Source organism: Lathamus discolor, chromosome 13 (assembly GCF_037157495.1).
Source record: "Lathamus discolor isolate bLatDis1 chromosome 13, bLatDis1.hap1, whole genome shotgun sequence".
NCBI lineage: Eukaryota > Metazoa > Chordata > Aves > Psittaciformes > Psittacidae > Lathamus > Lathamus discolor.
In genome coordinates, this window is record NC_088896.1 from 13,004,313 (window position 1) to 13,026,202 (window position 21,890).

General features: G+C 40.2%; 1 protein-coding gene across 1 annotated transcript in view; it reads right to left on the reverse strand.

The window, feature by feature from the left end:
• The window catches only part of CCDC57 (coiled-coil domain containing 57), a 43,478-nt gene that overhangs the window by 20,887 nt on the left and 701 nt on the right, over positions 1-21,890 (reverse strand). Inside the window, exons 4-7 of the mRNA XM_065694053.1 lie at positions 21,696-21,810; positions 14,528-14,772; positions 6,543-6,702; positions 1,529-1,703 (exon numbers count right to left, since the gene is read on the reverse strand). Coding sequence (XP_065550125.1) covers positions 1,529-1,703; positions 6,543-6,702; positions 14,528-14,772; positions 21,696-21,810 — 695 coding nt within the window. The remainder of the gene's footprint in view (positions 1-1,528; positions 1,704-6,542; positions 6,703-14,527; positions 14,773-21,695; positions 21,811-21,890) is intronic.

The following is a 21,890-nucleotide window of genomic DNA, read 5'->3' on the forward strand; positions in this document are numbered from 1 at the left end:
ATTAAAAATGTGAGTCCCAACTTATTGGTGCGCATGGACAAGTCATGGGAAAGAACAGGTTACTTCGTGGAAATCAGAAGCACCCCTCCAAATTACATTGTCTTAAAAATATCAGATGTAATATAATCTCTTCTAGTGATTGAATATAATCTCCATAAATTTAAAAAATGGATACAAGAAAGATTAGTTGAATGAAGTATTTCAGCCATAAAGAAAACAGATAACGCATTTCTGAAAACTTACGTTTATCAGCTGACAGAGATTATTGCATCTCTTGGATACTGCCCAACTTTAGCAGCCATAATTCTATTATATATTGGATAACATCACCTTAAAAAAACTGGACAAATTGAGCTGCCTGTAACAAAAACTATGCTTGAATTTTTTTTTTATTTAAAATTAACAGAGGTTTTAATTGGTTATTAATGTTTCATTATTAACAAAGCTAGAGTATGCTTATTGTTTATTAAATAAAGACTACTCTTGTTTGTTAGTGGGCATTTCCTTAGCACTCAGCCATAGTAGCAGGTCAAAGAAAGCTTGGTAGATGCAGGTCAAAGAAACTGTGCTAACAAACTGACCTTCCATGAAAACAGGAATTGCAACAACTATACCTGGAACTGATACCCCATGCCCATTTACATACCTACACACACAAAAAAAAAAGTACTACCTACCCACCCACCCAAAATGAGCCTCTCTGCAAGAGCTTCCCTGCATGAAGTCTCCCAGACAGACCTGACCCTCACTGGGGGACCTGGTTGACTCAAGATTCAGTGATGTAGGGCATCTTTGAAATAAGACTTTTTTTTCCCTGATTATCATTTAGCACCACTTCTGGGAGTGGTGTGGTGACTATCACACCAGTAGCACCTCACATAATATATTAGAGGCACAGGCACAGGAAAGGTTTGTAAGGAAGGCATAGACCTGTTAAAGAGGGTGTTCATTAATATGATCAGAGGGCCTGAATACTTCTCCTGTGAAGAAATTACAATGAGGGTGGTGAGACATTGTGACAGATTGCCCAGGGAAGTTGTGCATGCCTTATCATTGGAAGTGCTCAAGGCCAGGTTGTACAGGACTTTGAGCAATCTGCTCTAGTGAAAGATGTCCCTGCCCATGGTAGGGAGGCTGGACTAGGTGACCCTTAAAGGTCCCTTCCAACCCAAACCATTCTGTGATTTTATGTATTTGCTTCACTATCTGGAATTCTGTAATAACTTGTAATACATGTATACTTGCTGTACTCTTGCAATATATATACACACATTTACTTTCCTCACAGTAATTTTGTAGTGACTTATAGCATGTGTATATTTGTTTTTACTAATAATAGTTTTGTAGTAATTTGTAATGTAGAAATTCTGAGACTCTCAGACCTCTGTGTGTTGATGTATTGTAGAATCTTGAAAACCCCACAGTCATGATCTATACACACACCCGGGCTGGATAGCCCTTCTAGGTAATGACCACCACAGCTACACTTCATTAACTGAGTTTAGGGTTCTGTGGCAAGTGTAGTCACCTTGCTCTGCAAGCTGTCCATTTTCTGTCAAAGGAAGAGAAGACATCATCTTATCAAGACCCTCCATTTCTTTCCTCATTTGTGCAACAGCAGCACGAAGACTGGCATTCTGCTCCTGAAGCCTTTTTATTTCCAAGGTAGGAATATTTTTGCTTAGAGAAATTTTATCATCATACTGTAAAATAACAATACAACACGTTTCATTAATGAGCAACACATTTTCTCCACACCACCACGCAGAGATCCTAATACTTTTAATCCATGAACAGACTTGGGAGAAAAGAACCATAGAAAGAGAAAAATGACACCTGGTTATTCTGGGGATTTGTCAGGTTAAAAAGTGCTATGAAGAGAACCTGAGAAGCAGGAGAAGGCATAGATGGGGAGGAGAATAGCCACAGAGACAGCTCTCTTATCACTGTTGCTCTTTGAAGCGTGCCATCTCTAGCTCTTCCATGTGTGGGTAACCCATCTCCTTAAAGAACCTACTGGTTCAACAGTAGTCACTTTTCTGACCTGCCAAATTCTTGAAAGTGTCATTGGAGATAATTTGTTCACAAGAACATGAAGAAGCTGGACATACTTTGCTAAACTGGAAAAGGGGAAGGAGTGCACAGATTATACCTAGACAACCTGAACAATGGAGAACAGCTAGAAAACCTCTCAGCACTTAAGATTTAAGATAAGTAGCAGTATCTTCTGTTCGTACTTTAGTTACAGATAAGCTAACAGTGAACAATGCAAAAGGAACATCTGTCAGATAACAGTTACAGATAACAGATAACAGTTCTCTGCCTTCACAAAGGCTTTGAAGCCTGACTTTTGGAATTGTACTTGATACAAATATGAACTGATGAGCAAATGTCATTCTTAGACTTCCAGAACTGAAGAAACTGACAAAACCAAAGTTGAGAAAGCTGCTTGAACTTCTGTAAAAAACCTAATTGATACTCATAAAATATTAGCAGCTTGCTTATTTCAGAGTAATCCCAGAACCATTCAATTTCTGAAATTTTTGAGTGGGAATTGCTCATCGTTTTCTCCACCGGCTGCATGCAACCTTACAGATTATTCTAGAGATTTAGTTTGGAAAGGTAGTCCTGCGTGAATAAAATGATGGTGTAATCAGGACTAGAATGTGAAACATTCTAGACCACAAAGTGTAAGAACTGCTTTACGCTGTTACACCAAAGGTTGCTAGATCCAGAATCAAATTCTTGTCAACAACCAGCAACATATGTTCAGAAAGAAAAGGACAAATATGGAAAAGCTTCCTCTCATGTGCCTCTTCAATTTCCAAATTTGCAATTTTGGGGGAGGGAAGGAAAAAGAAAACCAGATGCAACAGCAACCAAAACCAACCAAAACCAACAAAAACAAACCAAACCAAAAAATGACCCCCCAAAAACCCAAACACAGACATTGACTGGAGAACACGTTTCCTGGTATTTCCACCCGGAATTTCCTTGAAATTCCAGTACAATCACCAGGAAAAAGTTTTAGTAAGATCCATGGGATAAGGACCAGGATACTAGGGTGCTGCCATTATTTATTTCTGCCTTTCTTCATTCAGATGCAACTGCAAACATGTTTAAAGAAGTTACACCAGACTGATGACAGTGTATTATAACTGTGGTTTCATCCAGAGAATGCAGATTCTACCTCTGTAAAATTCTCTGTAGCTGACAGAAACATTTGTCATCAGCCATTTAAGAAATGCAGATACTATTTGGTACAGGAGTATTAGAAAGCCCTGCAATTGTGGACTACACATTCCTACAGTCACTAGATGAATCCTAATTCACAGACAGTACAGACCAGATGTTTCTGAAAAGACCATTTGGAGTATTTGTATCGAGTGCTGCTAATTTATGTTTCTGAGCCTCAAAAAATGTTTCTTTGTGTTCAACCCTAACCTTAGATTGTGCAAAGCAGCAGTTCTGCCTCTTGAGAAAGGCAACCCATAAGGCCTTGCACATAAGTCAGAAAAACACTTCAGTATCAGTATTTATGCCTTGCACAGACTCAAGTATTACTCCTTTTTGATCTCCTCCATCATTCTACACTTCCTTCGGTCTCCTTATTTCCCCAGTCATAAGTCTGGTCTGTGAGTGCAATGTGAAAGCATGATCTGGAACATAATAATCTTCAAATTAAATTTCGCTGTCACAAAGACAACAGCTGCCCTACCTCGTCTTTCTCCTGTGGCTCTTCCTGCCCTGACAGTAGAAGGTATGCATAAGATGAGGATAATGTCTATTCTGCTTTTACAATTTCTCTGAGGCTGTTAAGGTGAAGAAAAGGGAAAGAGATTGAAAAGGCATGAAGGGAAAGGCACCAGTAGGTACCAAATCACTCAGGGTTTTTCTGGAGCCCAGAACTTCATCTCAACCTGCAACATACAAATGAATCATCACAGTTTCAATCAGAAATACAGCAGTTCCAGACTTTCACCAGTGGAAAAGGGTCTAGACAGAACACCACATAATCACTCAGAACTACTGCAAGTAATCTTTTATCTATGCACTTGCATGATATTATCAGCATGCTCCAGTGAGGCAGACACGGCCTAAGACATACTCAAAATCATTACAAGCAAGATTTCCCAGGCCACTGTGTGTCACATCTCTGTTAATTAAAGTCAAGAATGACTACTGCAGTATCTGTAGCATCCTCATGGGGTCTCAAACCAATCTGAAGAAAGGGCCTGTATGCTGAAGATACTGTACTAGGGTGTATTTAAACTATTCTTGCCTCAGGCATCTGAACCAGAGGGTAGCTAACACAATTCCTCCTTTAAGAAGGCTCACTGACACAATTTTTATCAATTTTAAACTTTAAATCACTTTCCCCCTTTGTTTACAATTAATTTTATACAGAAAATTTAAGATGAAAAGTTCTAGTTCCCAATAATAAACTTTTTTGGCATTTATTTGTTTTTTTAAACAAGAGCCCTTCAGATAAAACAGAGAGAAAAATAATTTTGCTGTGATGGGTACCACTTATCCTACAGTCTAAAAGTACAAAACAAAGAGTATATTACTAACAGAAAGAAAAGTGTGAAAATGGAAACGAAGTCTTGCCAACAGGAAGAACAGTCAGTTACAGTGGAAGAAATCAGTGAATGTGAACAGTAAAAGAACCCCTCCACAGTCCTGGTTCTCTTGGTATTTGAGCAATCAATCTACAATCAGTCTAGTTTGAAATCGAAGTGGAAAACCAACTTGCTCTATGGCAATATTTTGCAAGCAGTCTACTTTTATCTAATTTTCTTATAAAAATATTTACATGAAGTATCCTGAATACATCACTTTCTGTGTTCAGAAACCACTAGGCTTGCTTAACACTGCTTTTTCTTATCAGCAAGCTCCGATAATACACTCTTAACTGCTTGCTGTTGAGCAGCTGCAGCTGCCCAGCAGGGCACATGGCAGCACATTCTACTTTAATTCCTTTAACAAAGGACAATTTTCTACTCACAATGCCTTATCCTTCAGCATGGTTTCAAACCAGCATTACGATTGCAATTTTGAATGGTTCTCTTTTTAATATATGGATTTTAATAACTAGCAACCAAAGAAAAACTGTTTTGTGACACTGACATAAAAGGCATTATTTTAAACAGCTGGAAAATTACTATTTTAAAGCATTGCCTTGACAGTTTAACTACAACTTTAAAATCTACCCTGAACTGCAACTAACGCAGTCCCTTGGGAACTTTCCTGAAATTAATTCTTTCCATTCTGATGTGCCATGATGGTACAGTACATTTTTGTTTTGGAGCAACTGTACGTACAGCTTGCTCCTTTTGCCATTGAGTAATGGATCAGAGCCATAATGAAGCCTATGACACCTAATCTATGTGTATTCCAGACTAGATATGTCTAGATATTTTGAATTAAACATATGAAACAGATAAACTGCTTAAAAAAAGTGCAATGGAAAAATGCCCCATAAAGTTGTCAGAATGAATTCACCTAATTCAAGACAGTGTTGACCCTGTCTCCTTCAGGTAAAAATACTGTGATTAAACGATGCTTGTATTGTCTGCTCTCTCTCAACAGTCAAAGCAGAAAGAACAGTCTTCCTGCAAGTTGTAGTCTTTTTTCTGTCGATCAGCTTCAAACTAGGAGGAAGGGAAAGCAGAGGACATTAGTACAAAGAGTATGGAGAGGAGGGAGGGGAAAAAGGGAGGGAGAGAAAGAAAAAGAAAATTGAAGAAAAAATAATTTAAGTCACAGGACAGGGACTTAAAACACATCCATATGGCTCTGTCAAAAACTGTCTTCACAGAAAAGTAACTTGGCTTTGTCGTCTCATCTTTTGTATGTGATACGGGCAATGTTGATTCATCTCAGATATGTCCCTATCCCACACCCATTGATGCCTATCAGTATTTTTGGGAAGATGATGGTAAAATTAAACACCAGAATAAATGCATTCTATACTTTGGAAACAAGTGCTTTCTCTGTGCCCAGGAGTTTATTAGGCAACTGGTCATTGAGAATAACGGTTAGCCCATTGTATAACAGTCTCTAAACAATAAACATGTATTTTATTTTTCAGAATCAGAAGCTTGTACACATCACTAAATAGGATTTCCCCCCCCCCCCCCCCCCCCTTACAAAAATACTCTGGATTTTCCAGGACTAATATTGTTCGCTTGACAGAATTTAAGCTGTGCTGTGATCTGAAACTTCTTTTGGCCATGGGCTGCTCTAAAAGAAATCTTTCTTCTGCTACAATGCCAAGAGAAAAGCAGTGGCATCTCTCAAGCCAAACTGGCTATTACAAGGGGTAAAAAGACACTATTAGAGACTGTCCATTAAAATTAAGCTGGTCTCTCATCAAATATATTTGCTGAACTGCTGTACACAATACAGAATTACCATTTTACAGATTTTTGAAAGAAAATCAAGGTAATGCCTCCCCTGAAGAACACCATGGTGGGAAAAACTCCATATCTCTGTATGCAACAGATGGTTCCTAAAAAATGTCAACATGAAATTCTCACCTGTTCTCTTGCTGAAGACAGGCTTTGTGTTAGATTCTCTGATTTCTGATACCAATTACTTTCTGCATTCTTGCAGAGGTGCTGCCAGTCCAGTTCTGCCTGCATTTTATTCTGCTCCAGTATCCATTCTTGCTCAGCTGCCAGAGACATTTGTTTATACCTATGATACACAGAGAGAAGCCGTTGATTGCAGCAGGATAAATACTGAGGATGGTTTGAGTTTGATTTTTTGGTTTTGTTTTAAATCTCAGCCTTGTTTACTGTCCTCATCTTCTTTCCTTGTTCTGTTTTCCAAATTTTCCATCTATTACATTCTACTCTAAGTATCTTACTGGACAAAAGCATCTTAATTGCTTAGAGATCAGCAGTTTCCTAGGGTCCATCTCTATGGGTATTTAGAATCATCTTTAGAGGTCACCTCAGCAAAGCTGGTGTAAACAGCTCAACACCAATACTGCTCTCAGCAATACCATCCACAGCATGTTTCCCATTTGCTAATAATGGAAATGGGATACAAAAGAGCTAGGAATTTAAGTTGTTGGATTGTCAGGGTAAAATTCCTAAACTCAAAGGCTGCTGCACACACATGCATTGAAAACACAAGTAGGAAAGAGAGATCAGAGGTGCACAAAATGAGAGAATCCTCATATGCAAAATCTAAGAGCTTTCAAGACCAGTTTCAACACAAGCTGAGCTTTTAAAACATGAAGCTGTCAAGACTTCAGAGAGCTCATAAGCTTGATTATAACTGTCATTTTAGACAAAGATTTAAACAAAGCTTTAGTCATCTTTACTATTCTTCATCCTTATGGAATTTGGCCAGCTATGCCCTCAACTTCTCTTCCTGTCCATGCACTGGTCGATTTTGGAATTCTTTAGAGGCAGACTCCTAAGAAATCTCAATCAGATGAGAATCTTGGCCTGGTTTATAGCACCACAGTTTGGTTTTGAAGTCTACATACAAGAACCACCACCCTCCATGTTAATATATATTTGCTTAAGACAAATAACAAAATATGTAATGCAATCTTGAACATAAAACTATCCAATGACTTTTTTTAATTAGGAGCTCAGAGGGACTTTTACATGAGCCAAATGCATATTGTAAACCAGCATTTCCAGTCATACAAAATGCAGAAATTCTTTATAGTTTCCAGTCATCTTCTTCAACTGGCAGCTGTCACTTTCCAGGCTGGCTATGAAAGAAGTCCTCCTGGTGTGTTGCTCCCAGATACTTTTCCACATGATCTCATTTTCTTGTTAAGCCCTGAGGAGAGGTTTCTTGATTATGTCAATCATAAAACTAATGTTTATATGCATACATTAAAATTTTGCTGCAAATGCTGCAGTAACATACATAGAACATACAACAGCCCGAGTTGGAAAGATTATCTGGTCCAGCCTTTCATGGTAAAGGAGCCTAGATGAGATTATCTAGTACCCTGTCCAATCATACCTTGAAAACCTCTAGTGGTGAGGACTCTTCCCTGTCCCTAGGACAATGGTTCCAGCAATAATTGTTCTTATCGTAAAAATCTTTTTTTTACATTGAGATGAAACCTCTCCCAGAGCAACTTGCACCCATGGCCCCTTGTCTTCTCCATGGGGCTTCTTGTGAAGGGAGACCCTCCATCCTCTTTGTAGCATATTAGAAAACCGCAACAAGGTCCCCTCAAGCCTTCTCCAGAAGAAGACCCAATTCCTTTAGTCTTTCTTCATAGGGCAAGTTCTCTAGCCCTCAGTCACCTCTGTGGCCCTCTCCAGTCTGTTCACGTCTTTTTTCAATTGTGGGCACCAGAACTGACACAGTAATTCAGGTGTGGTATCTGTTTAACCATGAATTACTGTGAGCTTTTCACATAAATAAACTGGGCACAAAAATGGTATGATGTTCTCAATTTCTTTCATCACAGTTTATGAAACAACATAAATCAGGTCACTTACACCCTAATGAGAGCGTCTTTCTCTCTTAACCAAGCACTGTGACTCCATTCTCTTCTGCATAGCAAGATTTCCAGACTTTTATGTCTCATCTGCAGCTTCTATTGCCACTATTTAGTTGGACTTATGACCAATGCTGAATCTTTCTTATGCCACTGCAGAGTTTAACTCCAATTTATCACATAACTAACTTCGTGATTGGCACAAAGAACATCATCATCTCACCTAATTATAGGATCAGGTAATCCTAAAAATGAAGTTGGCTTGTTTTGGGTTAAGATGACTCATAAAGAAGCCATTTTAACAGGTAATCTACTCCATTTAACATATTCTTTTACCATACTGAAAATATTCTTCACAGTAATTGAAGAACTGAAAGAGAGCTATGTTAGGTGTCCCAAATAAGAGACTGTAGGAATCCATGGAGCACAAAATGCTGACTTGAATATTCAGTTTTCACTGACAGATTAATTTCCTGAGAATGCACTCACACAAAAAAAAAAAAAAAAAAAGACCAGGTTTAAAATAAGACAGAAGTGTGTGTTAAAAGAAGTTAACAAATTAGACTTAACAGTCTTGAACTATAGAAAAAAAAAAAAAAACAAAACGAAGTCATTTCAGCCTTTTTTGACACAACTTAAAATTAAAATTTTAAATACAAACCAACAAACATTAACAGAAGTAAGCACTGGAACAGGCTTCCCAGGGCAGTGGTTGAGTCACCATCCCTGGAGGTATTTAAAAGATATTTAGATGTGGCACTTGCAGACAACGGTTTAGTGGCGGATTTGGCTCAGTTAGTTTTATGGTTGAACTCAATGATATTAAAGGTCTTTTCCAACCTAAATAATTTTAAGCTTTTGTGTTCCCCTGGAAATAAAGTGACAAGAGGGCTGCTAGGAAATAGGAAGCTATGGGAAAGACTTCCTCACACACACACACTCACATAAACAATTAAAAGTAATTTTAAAATCAAATACATTTCTACACAAAAGCAAATGAAAGCAGGCTTAGTTATTCTTTAAAGTTTAGAATACAGAGAGGTATAATGTTCCTCCTAAAGTATCACAGTCAGAAGGTCAAATTTCATTCTTAGTAAGATTATCCTTTTTGATGAAAGGACAGCAATGCAAGAGGCAGAAGTGTGTGGGGGGAAGCCTTGTAATGAGGAGAATGAGAAACAAGAAACATTTACCCAGCTCACTGAAACTGTCTCCACTCCCTAATGCTGACCTCTCCTGCAGTTCCATGGCTAACAAATTTAGCAATGTGCTGTCTGCAGAAAACGATTTTACACAATATCAGATTACGAAACACATTCTTACGAGTTCCTTACAAGGGGCAGCTGCCAGGCAAACAAACCAACAGCTACTATACAAGTAGTGCATAATTTTCTAAATTGTCATTACAAATCTCATCAATTTATGAAAAAAAAAAAGGACAAAAACTAAAAGCTTATGTAACTACAACAATGTTAAACCAGAATTGCTAGGTGGCTCTGCAGCAACACAACACTGTGTGTCCATATTTTTATACCCCTTTCTAACAAGCAAGGTCTACTTCCAATTCTTGGATTTTTCTCTCCATCTGATGTTTCAGGTTCACATACTCCTGATGCTGATGATCTATGTGACTATTCCTAGAACAAAACCAAAACACGTTAAAGAGCATCTCTGGTGACCTAACGAGGCATCCATATGTAATTTTTTTAACAGTAAGACATAACTGTAAATACAAGATGCTGTAATTCCGTAAAGAAAATTGCCATCAGAATTCTTCTCTTAAGTAATTTGAAACCAATTACAACAATTGTGACTTCTCAATAATATATGCAACTTTTGAAGTATCAAGGGTCTGTTGAAAAGGATTGCAAGACTTCCACTTAACAGAGTTCCTCCTTCCCCCGAAGTTTCTGTTACATATGAAATGGCAAAACAAGGGCTGGCCAGCAGAAATCTGATCTTTCAGATACGTTTAAAAATAGAAGCAGCTCATACCTTTTCCTCTCCTCCTCCTAGTATTTTCTACTAACAAAAAATGTTTCTCTGAGATACAGTTGAAGAATACTAGTAAGGCCAATATTTCAAACAAATACAAAAAGCCGATACTGCTACTGTGACCAGTAAGTTCTCTAATGATACCCTGAATCATTTCAAGCTCTGGGTTCCTCCCTGTAAGACTAGACAGGCTTGGTACTGTCTGGCAGATGGCCAAAGAAACTCAAAAAAGAAATCACACAAGTCATTGTGGAAACCAAGACACAGAAGGTGCAAACATAGCCTAAGTCACTTCTGTTAGCCCTCACTCTGTTCATGTTCTAGGTGTTCTTCTGTCAGAACAAATAATCAGATCTCCGTGCTCAAAGTGCTCTTTATTGTATGAATGATTTTACCACACCATCCCAATCCAAACCTGTCCCAGAGAAGCTAAACTTCTCTTTTCCTGAACACAATTCTAATCTCACCCGCAAAACCGTTCCAACTCTTAATTAATGTTCTTCAACATGTTGTATTGTCAGCAGCAATAACGAAATTAAGTTTTTTGTTTCTCTCCTTGACAAGCATTTGCTCCACTTTAACCAGCTGTACTCTAGCACCACTAATCTCTGCCTCTTAGCATTTTCAGATGTTTTCATTTGAGTAACTGTGATATCATACTGTTCTAACTCTTCATTTCTCTCTTCTAAATTCTTAGAGTACAGAAAAAAAACCCAAACCTTTCAATTAGATAAATATTTTCATGCATGTCTTGGAGCTGCTTTTTGACATCTTGCAGCATGTACACTGAGTAACAAACACTGCTAGAGACACAACGATATGGCGGTCTTTCAATTCTGCTGGCCTAGATTTCACATTTATCCCTAAGGCAATTAAAAAAAAAATTTTCATATTCTGCTTTCTGTTGGCAATCTTCAGATTGTGCTACTATGTAGAATATAGTGTAAGTAGAATATTCTTCGTTCGGGTAAGCAGAAATAGATACATATATTTTTTTTTTAAGTCACTGTCATGAACAGTACAGCCTCCGTACCTAGGAAATGCAACACTAAAATATTTGTTCCCTCTGTATCTTCCTTTCAGCTACTGTTGCTCCAAATGCATCTGATGGCTACCAGTTCAAAAGATTAGATAAATCTTAACTTCGCTCCTCCACCCCAAACGTAAATACATTGAAAATAAAAGATGCATTAAAAATACAAGATGCTTTCTGGACCCAAGGCACTGAAAGAAACTATGCTCAGTCTATACCCACTAAGTCATCAAAATATTTTTATAAGTGCCTTTTATAAGCCTGACATATGTTTTATTAGCTAAAGCCAGCAGTACATTATTAGGTAAGACCTTTGCATGAGGAATAAAAAAAACAAGACCACATCTCCAGCCTATTACTTCCTTGAAATCATCAAATTGAAATCACAATTTTTCTTGGAAAAAGGTGGTTAGGAAAAATTAAAGCTCTTTCACAATCTCGCTCTACAATTACCTTAAAATTAAAAGGCACCACACAGTTTCCTATGAAAACAACCCTCCTCTCTATCTCCATATATCCTGCTTAAATTAACAGCACTCGTAAACTGAACGTGGTATTTGAGGTGAGTTTAAGTTACACATAACACAATTCATTTTATATAAAAATATGAACAAATAAGCCTTTCTGTAATTTTAAAATACTGCTTTCCAGACAGCTGTATTTCCTAGAAATACAATTTAATAGGGGAGAAGGGAATATTTTGCCTTTGATAGAAGCAGTATTTATAATTTCACATTAGTTTTAATAAGAACCATAATGGAAATAGCAGTGTAATTTTACATATAAATTGCACCAATTGCGTGGATGTCTTACAGTCAAAAGAACAGTAAACCTATATAGAACATTAACAGATGATTTAGGAAAGAGTGTATCTACAAGCAAGAGGCTACATCTTACAACAAGCGGTTTACTCATACAACCTAAACAGCAAAGATACCCATTACTGTCTAAACACTTAAAGCCTACCCAGAAAGAGGCAATTCAGTGGAGATTTTGCAGCTGTCACTACTAAAATGCTACTTCAACAAGAAGTTAGATTGCATGTTTGAGATACTTTTCAACCAAATAAGGAGAACAAGGTGATGCTGAAGCACATTTCAAAGTAATAAGAACTTTCAGACTTCCATACAATCCCTCTTTGTCAGAGGTCTAAAGCTTTAAAACATTGTTCAAAGTATAAAGAAGCTGTACTTGCTTCTCTCTTCCTTGCTATCTTTCTAACATACCCTTATTGTACCAAGAGTAAGATGAGTAATACATGCATAACAGACTAGCAGACCTAATAAACCGAGACTGCTTCTCTTCCTTTCAAAACTACAGAAAAGAAAATGTCACACAGCCAGTATCAGTTAAGTATCTCTAGCTACAACTGTCTTCCTTGGTGATTCCTACCACATGAGTAGTAGTGAAACAGCTGTTTCGCTATGTGCTGCCTGTCAAGCAGTCAGCATAGACACACTGTCGTGGTTTAAACCAATCCACACAGGCTGTCCACTCACCACCCCCCCTCCCCGACCCTCCCCGCTCCCGGAGGGATGGGGAGGAGAATCAAGAGAATGTAACTCCCACGGGTTGAGATAAGAACAGCCCAGTAACTAAGGTATAACACAAATCACTACTGCTACCACCAATGATAATATTGATAAGAGAAAATAACAAGAGAATATGATACCACCGCCGAACGAGTTTGACCCCCCACCCCGAAGACAGAGTGTGCCCTTCCGAGTAACTCCCAGTTACCTCCCTGGGCATGACGTGCTGTGGTATGGAATACCTCTTTGGCTAGTTTGGGTCAGTCCTGTCTCTGCTTCCTCCCGGCCTCCCCTCGTCCCCAGCAGAGCATGAGACTCACAAAGTCGTTGGCCAGAATAAACATTACTTAACAACAATTAAAAACAATCGGTGTTATCAGCTCTCTGCCCAGTCAAAACACAGAGCTTGCACCAGTTACTAAGAAGGAGCAAAACGGCTCCTGGTAAACCCAGGACACACACTAGTTGTGCCAATCTTGTCAACATAGTTTCAACAAGAAACATCAAGTTCCAAGTTCGCATCACTTATGTGATATCTCCTTCTTTACTGCTAGTAGCTGGTTTGCTATTTACCTTACAAGTAAAGTTAGCCATATAAACAGCAAATATACACTATTACACAACCTGATTGGAATAGAAAAAATATAGTAGAAGCTGGGGCATAGGATAATGAGTAATAACATACAAGAGAAACCTGAGATGTCAGATACTGAGCAGCGACACACCTCTGGCAAAGTACCGGGCAGGCTATGCTGTGGGGTACATGACAGCTTATCATTATGCAGGACAGTAAGAAGAGTAGGAGGCATAAGGTACTGCATAAGTAAAATACAGGGTACGGTGGGAAGAAACGATTGCTCCTGGAACTGAGAAATGGGTACATATTCTACAGAGGGGTCAGGAATGTAAAATGAGGGCAATGCACTATGAGGAACACTGACACTGAGTCCCTAGAGCAAACATCCTCAGGGAGGACAGGAAGAGACAGACAAATGGATGAAGGCAATGCTACCGGAAAGCTAGGGATCAAGTACCTTGCAGGACTAGAGGCTTGTACACTTGGAGGGCAGAGAGGAACATAAAGATGTAACCAAGTGGGAGTGAAAGAAAACCCTGCCAGTGGCAGCCTGCAGGTCCCAGGAGGAGTGTGGGAAGTCACATTGAGGGCCCAGAGGGTCAGATGCTCTGAGGCAGAAGAGCAGATGGCAGGCAGGCTGCCGAGGTCAACTCTCTTAGTTCTCAGTGAAGAGGAGCACACAGTAGCAGAAGATAATGCCTGGGGCTCAGAGGCAGCACACAGAGGGCACTCTGTAAGCGGAAGGGTGCAGCAACAAAACCGGCCCCCCGAGAGAGAAAAGGGCGGACGCCGCACGGACGCCGCACCGGGAGCTCTCAAGAACTAGCTGCGGCACAGCGGGCCGCGCGCCTTCTGATGGCGCCCGCGCATCACTCGAGCACCAGCCCGCACGTTCCTCCGCTCACCTCCGCAGGCCGCGTCTCACGGGAGCCGCGGCCGCAAGCACCCGGTCCCCAGGCGGGCCCGTCTCCATGGGAAGCGCTGCTCCCGTAGACCGGCCCCCGTTCGCTGCAGCGGGGCTCGCGGCGAGCACCGCCGACGCCCAATCGGCGCTGTGCCGGCCCCGCCGCAGGCGCCAGTTCAACCGCCGCGGCCCGCGGGCAGGCCCGCTCCACCCCGGTTCCCCCAGCCCCGTGCTGCAGCCGCAGCCCTGCAGGGGGTCGCCAGCTCCCCTCACTGCCCCTCTTCCTGCCCAGCAAACCAGCGCTTCTCGGCTTCTCTCACTGCTTGTATCTTCTCCACCCGCTCCATGGTAACACAGCGGCACCCCCGCATTGTGTGAGCGTGCGCAAGCTCCTTTGTAGCCCTGGTCTCCCAGCAGCAGCCCCTTCTCCCAAACACAGCTATAAATTATTTAATACTCTCAAATCGCGTTTTCCTGTTCACTTGTCTACCCTACACGTTTTATCAGACTGCTCAGTATAAAACAATTTCTCCCTCATGCAGATCAGGAAGGGCCCGTTTCAGGTACGGCTGTTAAGAACTGGCGCAAACGGAACAAACTACCCATTCCCTGCAAATTCCACTACATCGCGTTAAAAACTCTTAAAAGCTTGTAAAACAGGCCCGGGCCAACTACAATATGAAGCCATGCAGCACAGATGAGCAAGTTCTGCTACCAAGGTGTTTAATTATATATAAAAAAATAAATAAATAAGAAAAGGTATCTGTCAACTAAACCAGACTACACTACCTGCATGAGACAGGAAGGAGTAACACACGAACTAAATGTAAAGCATGATTTTCCCTTAGTCACTCGATGACTTGCTTTGCAGGAAGAAGTCATGGGGCAAACTTCCTGTAACACTCACTTCTTCATGTTTCTGGATGATATTAACAGCTTTGTCAGATGGAAGACCTTTCAGAAACCTTAACGTTGCCTGAATTATGCCTGAAGTACACTCATTTAGAGAAAACAGAATATTATCAGTAGTTCTTTTATATATATGTATATGTATATATATATATATATGTATTTCCTTAGGTCATCAGAAGAGTATTTCCTAACCCTATGTTATCTGAAGAGAGCAAGCAGGTGTTTACTTCTATCTGTAACTATTATTGAAAATCAGAACCAGAACTAATGATTTGACTTTAGAAATAAATCAAGTTTCATTTAGCTACATGAAGCGTATCTACATATAATTTCAGAACACTACAAATATTAAAGTGATTTAGTTGATTTTTTTTTTTGTATGAATCACCTCTGGTTTAAAATACAGCAGTGAAATCTGACTTCAAGTGATTTTCCAAATTTGAGCACACAAAAATTATAGTGCAAATCCCAGCATAATTTGTACTCTGCAGTGGACCTCTAAAAGCACTCATTAAAATCAGTATATAATAGGCAAATATCTAAATCCATATACCAAGCTGACTGGTGGCATACTCCTTTTTCTTCTGGTTTACCCCAGAGTTGCCCAATCTCTCAACCACATTATCCTCTGCAACCCTTCCTCATGCACCTCTTTCCAAATTAGCTGTAATTTCCTCCAAGGCACCTTCAGCCAGTCCCTAGTCACATAGTTAAACACATGTCAGTTGCCCAAATGAGTAATTGCTAGTAATTCAATACTGTTCAAAATGAGTAAATTTTTATCTTACTGGTGAGTAAAAAAGATTACAGTCTATACAACATGGATTTTGGTATCAATATAGAAACCTGTATACTCCCAAAATAAATGCAGGAAATGTCCTAGTTTCATAGATGGAAATTAAAATTTTTGCTAAAAGGGAAAGAGGTAACAAAAATTTAGAAGAGAGATATTTTCTGTTTTTATAAAACACTAGTGAATTCATTAAGATTTGGGCTAAAGGTAAATTTCAGGCACCTTCAGAACCACCTTCGGAGTCACTTCTGAACACAAGTCTTTGGACCCATCAGTGTACTATGAAATATCAATACTTACAAATAGCTCCACAAAAGAAAGAAAATGGATTCATCCTCTAAAAAGGCTGTGTTTCAAAGGAAAAGCAGGGTATATCCCAGCTACAAATACACTACTAAGCTCAAAAGCACTCTTGAGTTTCCCTTCAAAAGGCCGTGTACAACTTATTATGGCCCAACTCCCTAATAAGGCAAGACCCAGGATTATGGAAACTATGTATCCTGCCAAACTCATCCTTGCTTCTATGGAAAAGTAGTCCCAAAACATAGGCCACATGAGACCCACGGCACACTCCAAAGATGCGTACCTGGCCAATCAGAGGAACAGGTTTGAGAAACATCATGCAGGGACTCAGTAAGCAAATATGGATGTAGTCTACCTTGACGAAACATAAAAATGAAAATGTGATTCAGAAAAGTCTTTCAAGTGCAGCCTTCCTTCAAATGAATACTTATTACCCCAGAACCCCAAGGAATGTATTTGGTATGCAGTATACAAACAATAAATATAAAAAATTCAGAACTAGCATTTAAAAAATCATCTTCTAAATAAATGTGCCCTACTTTTTAGCTTGCAAAGGACTCCAGAGGCATTTTTTGGTCCCTCTCTGAAATTTGAGTGATTATTTAGGAACTAAACAACACCTTTAAGTTCAAGTTTTATCCAGACTAGATGAATTTGATTTTCATCTCTCTCTCTCAATGCCTGCCTGTACAACAACTGCGGGTTATTTTTGAAAACTGTATAAATTTTTGTAGGTACAGTCCATGTTCTTCAGCTGAATCTTGAGAGCTATATAAAAAGACCTTATTTTCATACTTTAGAAACAAACTAAAAATTACCAAAACTTCGACTCTAAATATTATAGACCTTTGTACAATACAGATCTTACAAGGACTCTTTGTGCAACATGATCTGCTACATTTACATTTTGAATAAAAGGCAGAGGTGTATGCACTGCACAGTCAGACATGTATGAAACCATTTGAAATGTTCAATGTTTCTGTGAACATACTTAAAAATGCTGCAGTGAAAATCCATAATTAATACAACAGACTCCACTCAAGCTCAAACAAGGAAACACAGCCTCAAAAAAAAAAAAAACCCAAAAAAAAAAAACCCAAACCAACAAAAACAATTAAATCTATAAAAGCTTCATAAGAATAAATGTTTACAGGCAATTTTGAGGTATTATTTGGGATTAACCTACAAACTGCAGAAACAGCAACGAGTACAGCTAGAATTTGGAACAGGAAGCAGCAACCACCCAAAACTGCTGTGATATTCAGAAGCAATTCTACAGTTCAGGAAGTGCTAGGGAAGACATTCACCATCAGAAGCTCTATGTTCCAAAGCGACTAAGGTTTGTCCTCATGTTAGCTACCCTCTTCCTATTTATACTCTGTAACAACAATGCTCCAGTCACTTCTGCCATCCTGGAAACCTGATCAGGCAAACATTTCCAGCATTTTCTGACCATCTTTACTGATGTGAATGGCAAACAGTTATTGGATTCACTACTTCACTCTGTTTTTAAAGAAAATAATCTAGGAATCTCATGAGGCTTAACAGGAAAATGGAAAGCCCTGCACCTGGGTAGCAATAATTCCATACATGTGTACAGCCTGGGGCCAGCCAGTTGGAAAGCTGTGGGTCCAAATAGATATTAAATTGACCATGAGCCAGCAATGTGCCCTTCTGCTCAGTACCCAGCATATCATTAGATTTCCTTGCTGTAAAGGTGCAAAAGAAAAAGTAACAAAGCCAAATTAAATATGTGAAAAAAGAACATACTAGGATCCTTACTTATTTGGAAACCAGTAAGAAATTACGGAGTGAAGGACTTTAGTGGAGGTTTGGTAGAATCTAGCATCTGTTAAGTATAGCCCAACAACATTATGCTTTCCTATTAAGAATCTCCTTTATCAAGAAACTAAACAGACTTTCAGAGTCTACTCTAGACATAGAATTTGCCTATTTAATGATTCCTCATGACCTCGACAACACTCTGACAGCACATGTAATAAGTGGCATACTTACAGATGAACAATACTACGATGCAGTGGTTTGTTTTTTTTATTTAGTTAGAACTGTTAGGAAGAATTTTTCAGAGCTCCTTTTGTAGTTAGATGCCTTAAGTTACAGTCTCTCTGCTGCACTTTTAATATTCCCCCTACTCATAAGTGTACTGCATCATATTTAATGCTTAAACATGTACAACATAACCCTACCTAACAGACAGGGGGTTTGTGCCTTCATCTCAGTTCCAAATGTTTATGAGGTTATCCCAACTCTGTGCAGGCTTCTGCAAGCACAGAGGTTTAAACTATGACACACAGCAACCCTATGTTCTGCTCACTTACACTACTGCCTTATTGAATAGTGAATCAAATACAGCGATCTGGATGCTGATGTTGGGTTTATCATTTACCCTGGCATGCCATCCTCTTATGAATACATCTCTTTCAGAAAAATGCATTCTTCAAGAACAACAGAAGCTGTCCACTACAAAAGTGAGACCACAGACCACCAGTCAGTTTTTCAGCAGCTGGTCTATGTGTATGGACATCCACTTCTGAAAAACAAACAAACTGAAGTGACTCTCCTCTGCCTCTAGGTAAAAAAACATTGACCTCTTAAACTGTGTGAATGTTCTACAACTGAACTCTAACTAGAAAGCACATGTTGCACCCTGCTGACTAGGCTGCAGAGAGTTAGAGGCTTTCGCAGGGGTAATGCTGATATGTGAAGGACACAACAATCCTCTTTTTTGCCTTTTTAACATGTGTAGCTAACAAACAACCTCTTTCCTTATCTCGCCTCTTATATAATTTGAGTAGCTATAAGAGATACTGATGGTTTAAGTATTTTGCCAACTTCACTTCCACTGTTACATCTCTCCATTCCTAGGCACCTCTGTCCCTCCTGATAACATCTTCACAAAGTACATACCTCTAAGGTTTGCATTAAAAATTCCACTGGTTCTACATTTCCATGATGTCATGATTCAAGTAAAGTGCAATAACAAAGCAGAAGATTCTGCAGGATGGAACTATTCTTGAGAAATTAACAGTCAAGAGGGTGGGGTCATGACAAATAAAACTGTCTCCCTCAAAAACTGTAGGATTTTTTCCAGTCCTTTGGGACTGGCAATGCAGATCATACTTACTTTTCCTGGAGAAACAAGATTACCTGTAAAGACACATAAAAATGTCTTCACCTGCTAGACTCCAGCAATTTTGCTGGGCCTCAGGCACTGCAATGCTTGCTTCAGAAGCTCCACAAGAATCAGTGGGTTTTGCTCTTCTGCACTTACCTTCATTTAGCTGGTAAGTGAATGGCCTAAATCCAGGTAATGCTAAACAGTCAAAAATTAATTTTGCTCTTTAAGATTAGCAATGTATGTCTCACTGGCTGTATGCTGTTGTCGTGGTTTAAATCCAACCACAAACCTCGTTCACTCACTCCCCCCCCTTCTTGCCCTCCCCCTGCTCCTGGAGGGACGGAGAGGAGAATCAAAAAGAATGCAACTCCCACAGGTTGAGATAAGAACAGTTCAGTAACTAAGGTATAACACAAATCACTACTGCTACCACCAATAATAATAATGATAAAGGAAATAACAAGAGGAAAGAATACAACACCTCAACATGAGCCGACCAATAACTCGCCCCACTCGCCCCAGCAGAGCACCGACCGATACCTCGTCCAACCCTGCAGTCCCAACCCTTCTGGGTAACTCTCCATTACATCCTGGGCATGACGTGCTGTGGTATGGAATACCTCTTTTGTCAGTTTGGGTCAGGTGTCCTGTCTCTGCTTCCTCCCGGCCTCCCCTCCTCCCTGGCAGAGCATGAGGCTCAGAAAGTCCTTGGCCAGACCAAACATTCGAGCAGCAACTGAAAACATCGGCATTATCAGCACTGTTCCTAGGCCAAAAGATCAAAACACAGCACTGTACTAGCTCCTAAGAAGGAGAAAAATGACTGCTGCTGCTCAACCCAGGACAGCTATTTATTCTAAACACAGGACCCAGCCTTGCTCGTCTTTGCATATTACTGCAACGAATCCCTAAGCAGGTACAAATGGCTACTACAGCAAAACTGAATCAGAAGCCAAGGCAAACACACCCCTGTGTGTCTCCACACAAGTGATAGGAATCACGGAATCATTTAGGTTGGAAAAGACCTTGTCTGACCGTAAATCTAACACGGCCAAATCCACCACTAAACCATGTCCCTAAGTGCCACACCTACAAATCTTTTAAATACCTCCAGGGATGGTGACTCAGCCACTTTCCTGGCAGCCTGTTCCAGTGCTTGAACACCCTTTCAGGGAAGAAATTTTTCATAATATCCAATCGACCTCCCCCTCCCCCCCGGTGTACTTGAGGCCGTTTCCTTTTGTCCTGTTGCTTGTTACTTGGGAGAAGAGACTGACCCCAGCTCACTATACCCTCTTTTAGTAGTTGTGAGGGAGAGAGGTGATCGCTGAGTCTTCTTTTCTCCAGGCTGAGCAACCCCAGTTCTCACAGCTGCTCCTCACAAGACTTGTGCTCCAGGCTCTTCACCAGCTTTGCTGCTCTTTGGACATGCTCCAGCACCACCACATCTTTCTTATAGCGAGGGACACAAAACTAAACACAGTATTCAAGGTGTGGTTTTAACAGTACCGAGTAGAAGTGGATGACCATATACACTGACTTGTGTTCTGTAAGCACACAGAGGAGTGGAGCACCTACTCCTGAATTTCTTAAGCGCTGAGTAGCTTAAGGAGCACTGCTTTCTGCACTGCACTTTAGAAGCTCATCACAACCTGCATGGATGCTAAATAACAGCAATATCATTCAACATTTACATGACTAGCAGCAAAGCCATTGCAGAAAGCTTACCCCGTCTGGATGCAAAATGAGGTAATTCAAGCAGGCGTATTTGAAGGTGGTACTTCTTTGGTAAAGGATGAGGAGGGGGACCCGTATGTTATCTGCAGAATGTACCATGTATCACGATCAAAATGACCAAGAAGAACGAAAAACTTCCGAAACGAACAAATACCCCCCCCCCAAACCAAAACCAACCAAAAAACCTCACAAGGAAGCTCGGAAAAGCCTTTCTTATCTGAGGAGACAACAAAGGAACTGCGGTCCCTCCCTGGAACACAGATGTCGGGACAGCACCACCCTCACCGCAGCCACCTCACACCTGCAGGCGCTCTGCCCGGGCCATGACCCAAGGCGCCCGCGGGACCCCACTTCGGGCAGGCCGGCCCGCACGCGGCTGACGTACCTCCGCGCGGTGAACCTGTAACAGTGGAAATGAATCACATGATCAGACCGAGACACACCCGCTCAGTCCGAGGCTGCTCCGGGGCTGGCGGGACG